General features: G+C 43.4%; 1 protein-coding gene across 3 annotated transcripts in view; it reads right to left on the bottom strand.

Annotated features, from left to right (window-relative positions):
- CXADR (CXADR Ig-like cell adhesion molecule) overlaps positions 1–13,585 on the bottom strand; it is a 74,039-nt gene extending 60,454 nt beyond the window's left edge. Inside the window, exon 1 of one of the 3 annotated variants that reach the window (XM_012539287.3) lies at positions 13,405–13,585. In XM_012539287.3, coding sequence (XP_012394741.1) covers positions 13,405–13,447 — 43 coding nt within the window. In that variant the 5' untranslated portion in view covers positions 13,448–13,585. The remainder of the gene's footprint in view (positions 1–13,404) is intronic. The other 2 variants (XM_033417978.2, XM_004264461.3) reach the window with 2 other exon arrangements.
- Between the last annotated feature and the right edge of the window lie 4,213 nt (positions 13,586–17,798).

The raw sequence follows: 17,798 nt of genomic DNA, 5'->3' as shown, positions 1-17,798 counted from the left end.
TCCTTCTCAAACTCTTCCAAAAATTGCAGAGGAAGGAACACTCCCGAACTCATTCTACGAGGCCACCATCACCCTGATACCAAAACCAGACAGAGATGCTACAAAAAAAGACACTTACAGACCAATATCACTGATGAATATAGATGCAAAAATCCTCAACAAAATACTAGCAAACAGAATCCAACAGCACATTAAAAGGTTCATACACCATGATCAAGTGGGATTTATCCCAGGGATGCAAGGACTCTTCAAAATACACAAATCAATGTGATACACCATATTAACAAATTGAAGAAGAAAAACCATATGATATCTCAATAGATGCAGAAAAAGCTTCTGACAAAATTCAACACCCATTTATGATAAAAACTCTCCAGAAAGTGGGCATAGAAGGAACCTAATAAAGGCCATATATATGACAAACCCACAGCAAACATCATTCTCAATGGTGAAAAACTGAAAGCATTTCCTCTAACATTAGGAACAAGACAAGGATGTCCACTCTCACCACTATTAGTCAACATAGTTTTGGAAGTCCTAGCCATGGCAATCAGAGAAGAAAAAGAAATAAAAGGAATACAAATTGGAAAAGAAGAATTAAAACTGTCACTGTTTGCAGATGACATGATACTATATGTAGAGAATCCTAAAGATGCCACCAGAAAACTACTAGAGCTAATCAATGCATTTCATAAAGTTTCAGGATACAAAATTAATGCACAGAAATCTCTTGCATTCCTATACACTAACAATGAAAGATCAGAAAGAGAAATTAAGGAAACAATCCCATTCACCACTGCAACAAAAAGAATAAAATACCTAGGAATAGGGGCTTCCCTGGTGGCACAGCGGTTGAGAGCCCGCCTGCCCATGCAGGGGACACGGGTTCGTGCCCCGGTCCGGGAAGATCCCACATGCCGCGGAGCGGCTGGGCCCGTGAGCCATGGCCGCTGAGCCTGCCCGTCCGGAGCCTGTGCTCCGCAACGGGAGAGGCCACAGCAGTGAGAGGCCTGTGTACTGCCAAAAAAAAATAATAATAATACCTAGGAATAAACCTACCTAAGGAGGTAAAAGACCTGGACTCAGAAAACTATAAGACACTGGTGAAAGAAATCAAAGATGACAGAAACAGATGGAGATATACCATGTTCTTGGATTGGAAGATGACTATACTACCCAAAGCAATCAACAGATTCAATGCAATCCCTATCAAATTTCCAATGGCATTTTTTTACAGAACTAGAACAAAAAAATCTTAAAATTTATATGGAGACACAAAAGACCCCAAATAGCCTAAGCAGTCTTGAGGGAAAAAAACGGAGCTGGAAGAATAAGACTCCCTGACTTCAGACTATACTACAAAGCTACAGTAATCGACAATATGGTACTGGCACATAAACAGAAACATAGATCAATGGAACAAGATAGAAAGCCCAGAGATAAACCCACGCACCTATGGTCAAGTAATCTATGACAAAGGAGGCAAGGATATACAATGGAGTAAAGACAGTCTGTTCAAAAAGTGGTGCTGGGAAAACTGGACAGCTACATGTAAAAGAATGAAATTAGAACACTCCCCTAACACCACACACAAAAATAAACTCAAAATGGATTAAAGACCTAAATGTAAGGCCAGACACTATAAAACTCTTATAGGAAAACATAGGAAGAACACTCTTTGACATAAATCACAGCAAGATCTTTTTTGACTCACCTCCTAGAGTAATGGAAATAAAAACAAACAAATTGGACCTTTGCACAGGGCTTCCCTGATGGTGCAGTGGTTAAGAATCCACCTGCCAATGCAGGGGGCATGGGTTCGAGCCCTGGTCCGGGAAGATCCCACATGCCATGGAGCAACTAAGCCCGTGTGCCACAACTACTGAGCCTGTGCTCCTAGAGACCATGAGCCCCATCTACTGAGCCCGTGTGCCACAACAACTGAAGCCCATGCACTTAGAGCCCGTGCTCTGCTATGAGAAGCCACCACAATGAGAAGCCCACGCACCACAACGAAGAGTAGCCCCCACTCACCGCAACTAGAGAAAGCCTGCATGCAGAATGAAGACCCACCACAGCCAAAAATAAATAAATAAATAAATTTTTAAAAAAATATTAAAAAACAAACAACCCAGTCAAAAAATGGGCCAAAGAATACATACAGATGGCCAAGAAGCACATGAAAAGCTGCTCAACATCACTAATTATTAGAGAAATGCGAATCAAAACTACAATGAGGTAGCACCTCACACTGGTTAGAATGGCCACCATCAAAAAATCTACAAACAATAAATGCTGGAGAGGGTGTGGCGAAAAGGGAACCCTCTCACACTGTAGGTGTGAATGTAAATTAATACAGCCACTATGGAGAAAGTATGGAGGTGCTTTAAAAAACTAAAAATAGAATTACCATATGACCCAGCAATCCCACTACTGGGCATATACCCAGAGAAAACCATAATTCAAAAAGACACATGCACCCCAACGTTCATTGCAGCACTATTTACAATAGCCAGGTCACGGAAGCAACCTAAATGCCCATCGACAGATGGAATGGATAAAGATGTGGTAAATATATGCAATGGAATATTACTCAGCCATAAAAAGGAATGAAATTGGGTCATCTGTAGAGATGTGGATGGTCCTAGAGACTGTCATACAGAGTGAAGTAAGTCAGAATGGAATTTCTATATTCCATTAACGTGGAGTCTAGAAAAATGGTACAGATGAACCAATTTGCAAGGCAGAAATAGAGACATAGATGTAGAGAACAAACGTATGGACACCAAGGGGGGGAAAGCGGGGTGGGGGGTTGGGGGGAAATGAATTGGGAGGTTGGGATTGACATACATACACTAATATGTATAAAATAGATAACTAATTTTAAAAAATGAAAACCCTTCCATAAATAAATAAATAAAATTAATTCTCAGTGAATTGAGGGGAAAGGAGTAAGCCACATTTCTGTTCAACTCCAGTCTGAAGTTAAGAGGTCTAAAGAAAGGGCAAAGCACACATAATGGAATCCAACTCTTCGCGGGTATCAAAAATGGAATTTTCTTATACAACCTATCTGTTCAAATTAGCATGCAATCACTTCAGCCTTTCTAAATAAAAGTTTTGTTTTTTTAAACCTTAAAAAAAAATTAAGTCTCAGCCTGTTTTCAATCTATGTAGTGTATTATTTTCCCCATGTTCTCTAATACAGAGATGCTAATTTCAGAAGTCTCTGACAAAACAAATGCAAATAGGGTATTTTGCATTATGGGTAAAGCAGATCCGTTGCCATAGTGAACATTTTCATCACCTTCGTAAAATAACATGTATTGCTTCATTTTAAGAAATCTGCCTTTGCCTCCTTGTTCAAAAACGACCTCAGGCTCTCTTTTCTTCCTTTAATTAACATGAAACAGGAAAAGTGAGTACCTGGCCAAAAAAACAACAACAAAAAAAGCAAAGAAACTGAGGTGAAGTGTCTTATAAAGATGAGATCACAGGAAAAAAAAAGCAAAGAGACATAACAGCAAAACAAGCAAATGTTACCTACTTACGGAAAATACTGAAGTTAATAAAGAAAAGGTTAGTTTAAAAAAAAAACCCTGTTGTAAGCATGTCTAACTGTTGTAAGACTGCCTCAATCTTGGCATGACTTCCTTTCTAATATCCCAAAATAAATTCAAATTTCCTAGCAACCATCACCAGGGACCACTCTATACTTTCAATCTCTCCATAAATGCATTTATTCCCCCCATAGGCAAGCTAAAAATATTATTTTGTCCATGTATTTGTTTTTTCTACCTTATACCTAAAATATAGATGCATATAACTACCAAAAAAGGACAGCTGATATAATTTTGTGTGCAACAAATGCTCTGATGTTTACAAGAAACTAAATAACAAGAGACATTATTTAACTTGCTGTCAACGGGAATACTGTGATACAAATAATTATTTTAGATAAAATCTCATGAGAGCAGTTCCAAAGACACTTTCCATTTGACAAAGCTGTTGTGATGGCACACCACACCCATGCTATTTTAGTTAGTGGAATGTTCTGAAACTAAATATGGTGGAAGTTGACTGGGAACTAAAACTCCAAGTTCTAGACCTGTGCTGACCAAAAGGGTATCTGCTAGCCACACACAGCTACTGAGCACGTGAAATGTGGCCAGTGCAAACTGAGATGTGCTGTAGGTAAAATACCAGATTTTGAAGGCTTAGTATAAAAAAAAAATCTTACTGATGTTCAACTTGACTACATATGGAATTAATATTTTGTATATATTGGGTTAAACAAAATATATACAAATTGATTTCACCTTTTCCTTTTCACTTTTAAATGACTACCAGAACATTTTAAATGACATATGTTTCTACTAGGACAGCATTGTCTTGGACCAATGCCATAATTTATTGAACTTAAGGCCTTGGCTTTACAACTTGATTCCTTATTTAAAAGAAAAAAAAATGTGTCCTTCCTACCCATAGGCTGTCAGGAGAGTGGATTCAAATGAGATGCATGTGAAACTGTCTTTAAAAACACAGTAAGATCACTTTTCTAGCCCAGAGTTACCAGCTCATTCTAAAAGTATCAGATTTCACAGTCTACAACCAAGTAGGTTAAAGAGTCTTCTCAATTCTTACTGTAGAACTATCCAGGGCACAAAACACTTGAAGTTTCTGTCTGGTCCATTAAAGAAAAACCCCATGGGAATAGTCTGGTATTCAAGAGTTCAAAGCACTCTTCACTGGGGAATCTGAGAGACTGAGGAGGGTCAACTGGAGTCACTCTAACAATTCAACAAAGATGCGGCTCAACACGTTTGATTTCACCGTATCTGCATATTCCTTGAGATTCCTTGAGAGCGTTTTTATCTGTGCAGCCAAACCATACTTCCTTTGGAGAAACCTGTAAAACTCACACAGGGACTCCCCTGGTGGCGCAGTGGTTAAGAATCCACCTGCGAATGCAGGGGACATGGGTTCGAGCCCTGGTCTGGGAAGATCCCACATGCCTCGGAGCAACTAAGCCCGTGTGCCACAACTACTGAAGCCCGCGTGCCTAGAGCCCGTGCTCCGCAACAAGAGAAGCCACCGCAATGAGAAGCCTGCGCACCGCAACAAAGAGTAGCCCTGGTGGCGCAGTGGTTGAGAGTCCGCCCGCCGATGCAGGGGACACGGGTTTGTGCCCCGGTCCGGGAAGATCCCACATGCCGCGGAGCAGCTGGGCCCGTGAGCCATGACCGCAGAGCCTGCGCGTCCGGAGCCTGTGCTCCACAACGGGAGAGGCCACAACAGTGAGAGGCCCGCGTACCGCAAAAAAAAAAAAAAGGTAACCCCGGCTCGCAGCAACTAGAGAAAGCCCGCGTGCAGCAACAAAGACCCAAGGCAGCCATAAATAAATAAATAAATAAATAAAAGCTCACACAGAACATACAGTTAGTTACACGATAGGGAAGTGAAAAAGTAATCATGATTAGTTATGTTGCTTCTTCCAGAAATCTAAAGTTTCATATCTTAGAAGTAAATAAAACAGCATTCCCATTCCAACCTGTAAAGTATCTTTGAAAGAATGAAAGTGATTTAATAGTCTGTAAAGAAATTTGCATTGTCTCAGTATGTACAAACATTGGTTAATGTGACGATTAATCCTTTTCTCACCAACTATCAAAGGACAAACTGAACCCTGCCATTGATCTCACACCTACCCTAAAAATAGACTGTTACTATCTCCTTCCCTTATCCTACCTTCCCTTTGTCAACAGAGCAGGCAATAACCTTTTCTTCTACCAGCACCCTGCCAATTAAAATAAACCGTAAATACTGCTGAGTCAAGCTAAGGCCTTTAAGGCTTAAACTTTAATTGGCTAGCTCATTATTAGAAACCAGAAAGGGTGAGTCAATGAGGGGAGGGAAAGCCTACAGAAAAGACCAGTGGGAAAGCACAAAAGAGGTAAATGTTCCTTTAAGTCACCATTTTGCCACTGAATACAGAAACATTTTCAACTTCCTTCCCATTTTCTTTTACCTGGAGACAGTAATGGATTCAACAAAGTGAACAAATTACAAAGAATATCAATAAATGAGCCCCAAGAGCTCACCAAACCATAAACTACCAGCTTCCTGTACAGACCACTTCACTGTGCCAAGGTGAAGTCCTCCCATCCCCCTCACACTCCACCATTTGTAATTTCAGCCCCACTGAAGAAATTAAGTAGAAAATAAAGGAGCCAGGGCCAAAAAAGGTTACTGCTCTTTACTTCCACTTAGCATCATATTCTTAATAGAAACCAACCTAATTCCAAAACCAATCTAACAATTATTCTAGAACATTAGATTTGTTTTCTTTAAAAAATGCAAGGAGGGCACTTCCTTGATGGTCCAGTGGCTAAGGCTCTGAGCTCCCAATGCAGCGGGCCTGGGTTCCATCCCTGGCCGGGGAACTAGATCCCGCATGTGCGCCGCAACTAAAGATCCCACGTGCCACAACGTAGACTGGCGCAGCCGAAATACATACATAAAAATAAAAATAAAAATGCCACACAGATGACAGTAAGATAAAGCCATAAGCTCATTTCAGTTAGATAATTTTTAATTATTTTCCAGGTTACCTTAATAATTAATTGAATAATTTTAAAATTATTTTAACGTTCACATCCATTACTTGCTGCCCACCAAATGAAGCAAATCAAAAGCTCCCAGTCTCAATTCTTGCCTTTACTTAGTTACACCTGATAATGATTTGAGTACGATAGAGGAAAGGCGGAAACGAAGGGAGAGGGGAGAACAGGCTGCAAGCAGGGGATTAAAATGAGACTGGAGTGGTAACATAAATTCACTCCAATACTGAACGCATGGCAGGGCTGACACACACAAAGCTGGCCTGTGCAGGACACCGAGCCCAGCCCTGCTCACCTCTTCAGTGATATACCTATTCTTAATCTTCAAATACTCTTTCCCTTCCAGGTCTTTTCTCAAGCCAACAAACAGAAATTCCTGCCTAGTACATCTTTCCCCATTTATTTCCTCACTCAATGAAAAACCAATTATGAAGCTACTTCAACCATCTTAAGAGATGGTGGTATACACTGAGGTACGCTGTATCCCTCCAGGAGTGGCTGGAGGGATACAAGTGACTTAGAAACCGGGTGTAAGCTGGGGAGAGAATACGAAAAGTCAAGTAAGGTATGCAGATTTTTGCCTGGGCATTTTGGTGGCTGAAAATGCCATTTAATGTGAGAGAGAACAGTGGTTTGGAGACAGGTTCAACTGGTGGTACCTGTGGGAGTCTAAGCAGAGCTGTCAAGTGAGTGGTTTGACATTATGGGCAAAGCTTTGGGAGAGTGAGACAGGAAACAGACTGGAGGCTGTAAGGACATAAATGGTAACTGAAGCCAGAAACTGACATTTAAGTAGAGGGAGGAAAGTGGGCCCACAAAGGAGAATGAGGAACAGCTCAAGGAGGAAAGAGATTAGTCAATAGAGCCATTCTCGCTAAGAGGTTTAAGAGGTTGAAGGTGTGACATGTCCACTGGATGCAGCCACAGCGGCCACTGCAGTTTCACAGGAGTAGAGTGGGGTAAAAATCAGATTGCAAAGGGTGGAAGAATTGATGGATATGAAGGAAAATAATGGAGTCAACAAATCCACTCCTTCAAGAAATCCGGTGGAGAAAAGGAGAGACAGGCAGTGATGAAAGAGGGATATAAGGGTTGAAGCCATGTCTGGAGGGATATTTAAGCTTTTTTAAAGTTGATGGGATCCCTACATAAGAGATGGGATGAGACAGTGACATCCCCTGGGAAGCCAAAGGGTTCAGAGTCCCGGAATGAGTGTAAAGAGGAATACACTGTTTTAAAGAAGAATGATCATGTGAGCAAGGTTCTATGTCTGGGAGGTTGGGAAGTTAAGAGGTCTAGATAAACAATGAAGACCTGCTGTATAGCACGGGGAACTGTATTCAGTACCTTGTAATAACCTATAATGTAAAAGAATCTGAGAAAGTGTGTGTGTGCATACACACACACACACACACACACACACTGAATCACTTTGCTGTACACCTGAAACATTGTTAATCAACTAAACTTCAATAAACACACACACAGAAGTTAGAGTTCTTATCTTCTGGCTTCTACCTTCTCCCATGGAGTCTGCTCCTGTCCCCTGGAATGAAGGCCATACGTGCAACATGCACTAAATCAGCTGCAAGTGCAAAGTAATCTCTTATTCTCTACTTACCTGATGCCCTCTCCTCAATCTCTTAAAATCTAGCTTTACTCTCAGTACAGGTACTGTCCTCCCTCTGGATTCGATCACTTTCCAAAATGTTCTCAATAATCTCCTAATGTAAGACCCACTGGCCTCATTTCTTCATCAGTTTCTGGGACACCCTCATCCTCTAGTTCCCCTGCACTCTCCATCACTCCTTACTGTCCCCGGTTCCTCACCTCCTGACTACTTATTAGATGTTGATGTTCCCCAGCATCACATTTCACCTTCTTTTCTAGTCCTACCTGCTTTTCCTGGTTAACCAGACACAGATGCCACCTATCAGCAGTGATGCTCAATTCTGTATCACCCATCTTTGCCTCTCTCCTGAGATCCAGTCCTTTGCTTAAGTCTTCCTACTGGGTATTTTTCACTTCCATTCCCCTCAAGCACCACAAATACAACTTGTCCAAAGCTCACTGTCATCTCCCTAAAACTTGCTTCTCCTTTCTTTACTCCCTATAGATTAGTGACATGATCATTCACTCAAGCCAGAGATCTTACTGGCTCCCTCCAACTTTTTCTTGCCACTCATTCAATCAACCAGATACCAGGCTCCTCTGCATCTCCCTCAGAACAATTTTCAGATGAAACAGGAAGCCCAGCACCACTCTGCTGTATTTCAACAGGGACTGCTTGTGTCCAGGTCATCCCAGATGGATTAATGCGTTAGATCTATTGGTCCTACCTGCCTCCAGAACTGCTGCAGAGTTCTACACAATTCAAGAGAATAAATCTCAGTGTATAACCTCACTTCTTTAACACCTCCACAAGCTTCTCAGTGCCAGTCTTGGGGGATCGTCTCCTAAACTCTCGGCACAGTCTCTGGGTCTCTGTCCACTCAAAGTGTACTCAGCAGTGACATCATGTGGAACCTGTTAAAATGTAAACTCTCAAGCTCCACCCCACATGCCCTCATAATGACTCAGGTGCACATCAGAAAGAGAAGTGTTAGTTAGATGCCTTATACGCACTGAACCCAAGGCACATTATACCCTTTCAGATCTCCATCTGCTGGGAACGTTCCACCAAACCTTTTGCACCTTGCAAACGCCTGCACTATTGTAGGGGCATCTAGCACAGCCATAGTATACAGTAGGCCATAGATATTTGAACGACTGGATCGTTTAATCAGTTAATTAATGGTAAGTTCAGTTGAGGACCTACAGAGTCTGAGGTACTCAAGTGCATTCAGATGGGATGCTGAATGTTAGGCAGCTGGAAATAGTGGCCCAGAATTCAAAGGAGAGGTGAGTTGGCAACATTTTTAAGTCACTAGCAACAATTCTGAGTGTACAGTGATGGACAGATGAAGTCACCCAGGTTTAAGATGAAGACTGAGAAGAGGGCTATGGGGTTAAATCATGGGGGAGGGCTGGCATTTAAGGGACCTATTGAAGAAGGTAGTGAAGGGCAGGTTAATAGGTGTCAAGGAGCTCTAAAGAAATAAATGGATTTGGCACGTGGTTATTGATACCTTTGGCAACTGAAGCAGGTGAGTGAGACAGAATAATGAGGTCAGAGATAAAGCAGAGGCTTAACTTCTAACAATGGAATGAAGTAAGGCTAGTGGAATGATCACTAGTGGAGGACCATCTTTATTGGATGAGAAGGGAAAGAGATATAACTGAAGAGAGCCATATCATATACATAGGCCTATTGGCAAAGAGGCTGAAAACGTTCAACCGTGCAACATTTGCTGAACACTTGCTGTCTGCCAGGTGCCACAAGCTAACACCGGGACTGTAACAATGAACAGCAGCACAGGTAATGCCCCTGCCCTCTGACCTAGTGCAATGAGATATATTGGGTAATTTTATGGAAACCCCCACAACAGATAGGGTAATGAGCCAATGTTGGGTGGCTTGCCTTGGAGAAGGGCAACTTTTGCCCTGGTGGTGGTATAATGACAGGAATGTATTAAGAGAGAGGCATATGGAGGGGATAAAGTTCATATCTAATAATCTTCATTTTTTCAAGTAAAGGAAAAAACACCAGGTAAAGCAAAACAATAAACATTTCCCACTATATCAACTGATATAGTGGGATTCCCGTTCTTGACACAAGCAGCAACTGAAGCACAGAGAACAGGGTCCTGCTGCCACTGCATGGCTAACAAGTGGTTTGGAGACCAGAATCACTGGCCAGTACTTTGCTTTCACTCATAGTGACACTGTGAAAAGCAGAGCAGTACCCCAAACTTTAACACTGTCATCCCTAGGTGACAATGATGCTGCTGGCTCATGGGCCATTTAAGCTTACAACACCAGTCTAAGCCCTGGATCCTCGTGCTCGCAGAGAGACTGAAAATGTTCAACTAAGATCAAGAAATTAAAAGGCTAATAATAAAAGCCTTCAGTACTTGGCACAGGGTCAAACCAACAGCAGGTTCTTAATAAATGACAGTAACCAGTGATACAAATTTAAGATGTCGATTAGAGGTAATCAAAGAGGAAAGTGGCAGCATAGTGATAAGAGCAGGGATTCAGAAGGAAATTTGTGACCTTGGCGAGTAAAGTTATACAACCACTTCATGCCTCAGTTTCTCCACTTGTACAGTAGGGATCATTATAATACATATATATCCTCTAGGGCTGCAAGGTACATTAAATGAGTGTATGTAAAGCCCTTAGAACAGTGCCTGGCATTTAATAACTGAGTAATCAGGGACATCCCTGTTGGCGCAGTGGTTAAGAATCCGCCTGCCAATGCAGGGGACACAGGTTCGAGCCTTGGTCCAGGAAGATCCCATATGCCGTGGAGCAACTAAGCCCGTGCGCCACAACTACTGAGCCTGCACTCTAGGGCCTGTGTGCCACAACAACTGAGCCCGCGTGCCTAGAGCCCGTGCCCCGCAACAAGAGAAGCCACCGCAACGAAGAGTAGCCCCTGCTCGCCACAAATAGAGAAAGCCCGCGCGCAGCAACGAGGACCCAACGCAGCCAAAAATAAATATATTTTTAAAAAAATAACTGCATAATCAAGGCTTTATTTTTACTTCTACTGCTACTGCTCTACCACTACTGACACTACTATTACTAGCGGTACAACTTGCTACTAGGTAGGCGATAAAAACGCATCAAAAAATGTTCCATCAGCAACCAGAGTACAACACAAAACTCTACAACCCACATAGAGACAGCTCTAGAGGAAGATCTACTAATAGCACTGCAATTTCTTCCTCTAGAGACAGCTCTAGAGGAAGATCTACTAATAGCACTGCAATTTCTTCCTCTAGAGACAGTTCTAGAGGAAGATCTACTAATAGCACTGCAATTTTTAATATGTAAGCCTCCACCTTGTTTTGCCAATTGTAGAATCCAATAATGTTACCACCCAAACTGAGTTCATGGCAATAAATTTCTAAGATGTCAAGAAGTATCTGAAGAAATACCCAAAGCCATACATCAATTACAGTTTTTGAGTTGTTTCCTAAGCTGGAAAATTGAAGTAAAATAGTTTAGTTGAAGCCAACAGTCCTTTAAAGAGATGTTCACTGTACCATAGTGTACAGTTTATGAGCAGAATGACTCTGTATGTATCAAAATATCCTAGGATGAGATTGTGCCTACCAAAGTGAGGCATCCAGAAAAAAATGAAATCCAGACAATTATCCTGATATCCCTGGGGGTGGGGGTGGGGAGGAATCCTCTATATGGTTTATGTTCTTCCACTTCTCTGCTCTAGATATAGGCTAAAACATTTTTTTCCACAGAGATCACAATGTTCTCAACTTCTACTTCAGTTTAGTCCTTGACCAAAACAAGGTGTAACGTTATCATGTAAAATGGTTACTGACTCTTAGCTTTTCTGGAAGCTTTACTTTGGAAATTTCAGCCATGTCTAAATGATATGTATTAAAAAGGTGGAGGTAATGCTATAGACTCATATCGAAGATTAGATTTGTTAACAGAATGTTGATCCCATGAGTAATGCTCACAGCTGGGGCATCCAACAATGGAATTAACATTTCAACAGGAAGCAGAGAGCCATCCCAACAGAAAGGGCCACTCGATCCAGCTCTAGAGCGCTTAAAAAAATTATCCTTCCGGAGGCTACACAAAGTGTGCCTCCTAGGGTCCCACCGATGGATTTTTTTGTTGTTGTGGTTGGTTTAATGAATCCTTTGGTTCTAAAATGCTTACTTTGACAAGACAGTATCAGTTGGTTAAAGCACGGACATGGCAACAAATCAGTTTTTTAAAGATATCGAACGATTATGCCTTATATCCACGCAGTTTTAAATGCCCTTTTACCCCTCCCGAGAAAGGCGCAGTCGAACATGTATTACTTGGCGAATCCTTTCGAAATTCCCTGTACAAGTCATCATCAAAATGAATCAAAACATTATAAACTCAAAACCAAGGTTACTAATTTCTCCTTTGCACTTTGCCCCGCGACTGCAGAAATCAATACTGCATTTTTGCAGGAATCTACTTCTGATTTTCGACGGTCCACTTCGTCGAGTTACCGTCTAGTTAACAGCTCGTGCCTGGGCTCGCCTCTTCCATGAGACCAAGAATGCCCAGCCTACAGTTCGTTCAGCGCCTCTTTCCTAGAGGTAGGTTGGACGATCTGAGGCACTGAAAAGCTCAGTGTCCATTTAATCATGGCGTTTGTAATTCGGTCTCCTGGCTTGGACTGCTCGACACCTGAAAACTCGCCGCCCAAGGCTTCTGAAACCGGGTAACCCCGATGGAAACGACACCGCGGCTAACAAGGGAAAGGGCAAGAGCAAATAAAGCAAAGCCCGCACCCGCGGCAAAGAATAGTCTGGGAGAGACGCCAGGCGCAGCCGGCACGCCGCGCCCACCCACCCGCGCCCGGGGAGCCCTCTCCACCGCCGCCCCACATCCCGGGGCTCGGTCCCCCACTCCAACGCACCCCCGGTACCCCCACGACCCCGCAGGGCTCCCCTCCCAGCGGCCCCACCCACCTTCGGGGCTCGCGCGCCCGGTCCGGCGAAATCACCCCAGTGCAATTCCGCGCGCACCTCCACCACTGCCGCAGCGCCCCCAAATCGCGCCCGCCCCCTCCCCCAAGCCTCATTGTTCCCGGGTGGCCGCAGGCAGCGAGCGCCCCAGGGTTGGCCAGGCAATAAAGACCCGAGGGACCGATCTGTCCCCCACTCACCCGCGACTCCGCACAGGAGCACGAAGCGCAGCAGAAGCGCCATGGTGGCGGCCCAGTTGTGGGCGACGACTGCAGGTAGGCGGCTCTTACCCGGGGTCTCAGTCACCCGGCTCCCCGCGCGTTCCCGACCCGCTGGCTGCGGCGGCACCTCGCAGCCCGGTCCCACCCCGCCCTCGCTCGGCAGGTGAAACACGTCACTTCCGGTAGTAGCGAAGCCCCGCGGCGCGCGCCGTCCCTGCCAGGCGCGTGGGGTTGCTATGGCAACCGGGAGCCCCCGGCGGGCTGCCCTGGGACCCACGCGAGTAAGGAACTCCTGCCAGCGGAGCTCGGGCGTTGACGTGCGCCGGCAGCCACTCGCCCCAAGCCTGAACTCGGATTCCCCCCCCCAATGCCTTCAGTTAAATTGGGTTTGTGCACGTGGGTCGGGCCAGCCCCTCTCCCCAGACGACTGAAACGGCTATCGCACCCTGGCTTAAAGGCAAGGCACGGGACAAAACTCGCCCACCTGCGCCCGGACCCTGAAAAGCAACTAAAGCAGGCAGCCCCTCCTGCACTTACCCCACCCTCCCCTCAGGATAGTAGGGGTGGGAGCCTCCGGCCACGCCTCCTATCTCTGGATGTTTGCGGCTGCGGCGGGCTCTTCCACCTAAGGCCCTAGGCGAAGACAAGTGGGCAGCCCTGGCATTTGCTCCCCTCTCGTAGAGTCCTTTCAGGCTGATGTAGAAGAAGGCTAGAGAAGGCTTTTCCCCATCTCCAGTAGTGACTAAGCTAATTTGGGAAATACCCGGATTGGGCTTCCTCCCTTGTGTTTAAACGTTATTCCAGCTCTGAAATTGGCCAACAAGGACCAGAGAGGTTGAAAAGCGGGTCTCAGTAGGGACGGTTAAAGGCTTGGGGCGGGGGGCGGGCGCGGGCAGTAGCTGGGAGACCAGGGGATTAGAGATCTTGAATCTCGCAGAATCTCCCGGTCAGCCCTGCAGTGTCGCTTCTGCCTCCTGGTGCCCTCCATTACTTGTTCTTCGTTGGTCTTTCCAGATAACGTTTATTTATATCTGCTGAGAGACTTTGGTGTCTTAGTGAGGAGAGAAGCAGTATTGTGCAGTGGGTAAATTCTTGGGCTCTGAAATGGGGTAGTAAGTGGGCAAGTAACTTAGAAACAGCACCTACTCCAAGGGTAGCTATGAAAATTAGAGACAGTGCACAAAAGTATGCTTGGCACCGTGCCTGGCACATAGTAAGTGGTCAGTAAAGTGGAAGCTAATAAAAAATAATATTGGAAAATTCTTGTTATTTATTGAACTAGCAAAGAAAGTAAACCAGTTATCGGGAAGACCAAAATTGCCCAACTGCAATTTAGGCAGGTGATTTGCAACCCGGGTTGCACGTTAAAATTATCTGGAGAACTTTTGTAAAATACAAATACCTGAACCCCTACTCCAGCGGTCCTGATTTAAATTGTCTCCAGCGGGATCCTGGCTGATCTAAGGAGAGTCCAGAGTAACTGTTAGGGACTTCCTATTAGTTGAGGAAACAGGAATTCTACTGGATATAATTGAAGGTATAAAATATTTGGAACTTGAGATTTTACATACCACATTATATTTTATGAGATTAGAAGAGATTAAGTATTAAAGTTCATATCTATTTCAGACTGTTTATGAGGACTCTTCTAGTATTAATCACTTCCAAGCAGCACACATTTTGTTATCAGGTTGCTACCTTGAGTGTCTCCTTCAGTAGAAGGCCACCACCCTCAGGGGTCATCTCAGGGGTCATCTAGAGGAAATCTTTAGCAATTACCCAAAAGGATTTTCATCTTAATCCTTTTCCTTCTGGTACTTTGTTTTACACTCCTTACATTTTGCCTCCTTCTGTGATAGGCATTTTCATACCTATCAATCACTTCTCTTACCCTGAATATACCTAGAAGGCCAAAAGGCACATTATTCATCTTTTTTACTCTTGGGAGCACAGCCCATAGTAGGTTCTCTAGTATTTGTTGAACTGAATATATTTAATTCATATATTAATAAAGTGTATGTAAATATCTGTATAATTACTCACAAATCATTACATCTTAATATAGCTTTTTAGCAAGTAAAGGTAAATTTCACAAAATTAATGTTTTCTACTTCTTTAGATTACTGAACACAGATTTTTCAAATGTTATCATCTCTAAGATTTAAGTAACTTTGAAAGGAGCAGTTTATCTTATTTAGTGAACTATTTTTCTTTTACAAATTACATTAAAACTGGGGGAAAAAGTTATTTGAATTGAAGTCATCTTTAGACTTTGGCTTATGAGTACCTTATTTCATATAAACAGTAGCTGAAATTATGCAGTAGTCTGAAACTTCTTAATGACACCTTAAATAGTCTTTGTTGTTGTTGTCAGCTTGGAAATTATGTCTCCTGGAATCTGTAATGAGATAATCTCATTAATTCTGGAATGTACAAATTATGGATTGTTTAGTATCCTCAAACCAAGGTAACAAATAGCACGCAACCATTAAATAAATTGCCCTTTCTAGGGACCAAGCACTCCAAGACAAGTGTTGGTTGGAAAGGAAAGGTTGCTTTATTCAGGAGGCCAGCAACCTGGGGAGAAGGTGGACCCCCAGGTGGAGTTATTCAAGAACCAACTCCAAAGACTCTGCTCGACCATGAAAGTTTTAAAGGGAAAAAGGGGGAGTTAATTGCAGTTAATCATTTGGGGAAGGTGTCAGAGTCTTTGTTATCTTCCACTGTGTGCAGATTTTCTTCTGATTGGTTAGTGATGAGGTGACAGTTTGGTACTCCAGGACTCTTGTGCTCAGCCTGGAGTTACCTTCCTCCGCCTGGGTGGGGGGCCTTAGTTCCCGCAGAAGAACTCAAAGATATTGTTATGTATATTCCTTGAGGAGGAACCAGGATCCTGCTTTATTGCTGTGCTGTTGTTACTTGATTGCTCTTCCTTTGTTTCTACATTCCCTCACTTTTCTGATTAGCAACTGTTTGAACCTGCCCTTTGGACTTCAGGGAAGGTCAAAGAGGCTGATTGAAACCTATTTACTACAAATAAGAAATGGGTGACACAGAAAGGATTTGTACCCTGGAGGGCCCCATGGGGTCCTGCTCGGTTTTGAAACTATTTGAAGCTTCATTTGGACTATTGCTGGCCTAGAATTCAACTTTCTTGAGTGCATTCAGTCAGTAAACTTTCATCCATCTGCTTTTTAGTTTCCAGACATTTGGTACTTCATCTTCTGTCTTTGTCCTTATACCTGGAGGCCTTTTAAAGTCTATTTACTGTGATTTTAGTGAGGTTTTCTTTGGGAGAGTAGAGGCAGATGCATGTGTTTAATTCTCCGTCTTTACTCAAAAATCTACCCTCAGTTGGGGTGAAATGTTCCCATGAATATTGAAATTTTTAAAGTCTGAAGAGAATTGACATCTTTACTCTTCCCCTGAATAATACAAGGATCTTAGACTGGTTTAACCCCTATCAAATCCCTCTCCTAATTTATTGTAATCCATTGTTTTTGTTCTGTCGACCTTATAATTATACATTGTCTTTTTTTAAAAAAAATATAGCCAGTGTCTAATTAGATTTGTCTTGTGGAAAGGGAATGTTTCCCGCCACTCCAATAAACAAAGAATGTTGCCTGCCATTCCAGTTCTACAAGGATCAAGCCATCAACCACTGCAACTGCCCTCCCCCGCCCAATAGTGCACCCTGAGGAGAATTCAGGATGGAGAAAAACAGGAAGCATTCTGTACTTTGGATACCAGCCCTAGATAGTTAAGATGCATGTCTAAGGAATGATTTCAGTGAGCCCAGACTCTTGCATCTTCCCACATAGAGAAAAGCACTAAAATCACTGACGAGATATCTGGTTTTTTGTGATTAGCAGTAATACTTTGATGTTTGATGACATGTGTGTGTGTTTGTTTGTTTTTTAGCAAAAAACTGCTATGTATATCCTGGCTCCTCCCTTACCTCTTTAAAGCAGTTCCCCATAACTATCTGAGAGACTGCTCCCCAGGCTATATCCTCATAAGGTCCACAAATAAAACTTCATTCACAACTTTTAGATTGTGTGTTTTTATTTATTTATTTATTTATTTTTGCTGTGTTGGGTCTTCGTTTCTGTGCGAGGGCTTTCTCTAGTTGCGTCAAGCGGGGGCCACTCTTCATCGCAGTGCGCGGGCCTCTCACTATCGCGGCCTCTCTTGTTGCGGAGCATAGGCTCCAGACGCGGAGGCTCAGTAGTTGTGGCTCACGGGCCTAGTTGTGGCTCCGCGGCATGTGGGATCTTCCCAGACCAGGGCTCGAACCCGTGTCCCCTGCATTGGCAGGCAGATTCTCAACCACTGCACCACCAGGGAAGCCCCGTGTGTTTTTCTTTCATCAA

The sequence above is a fragment of the Orcinus orca genome, chromosome 5 (genome assembly GCF_937001465.1).
Source record: "Orcinus orca chromosome 5, mOrcOrc1.1, whole genome shotgun sequence".
Taxonomy (NCBI): domain Eukaryota; kingdom Metazoa; phylum Chordata; class Mammalia; order Artiodactyla; family Delphinidae; genus Orcinus; species Orcinus orca.
Note: the sequence above shows the minus strand (reverse complement) of the source record. Positions and strands in the feature narration are given on the sequence as shown.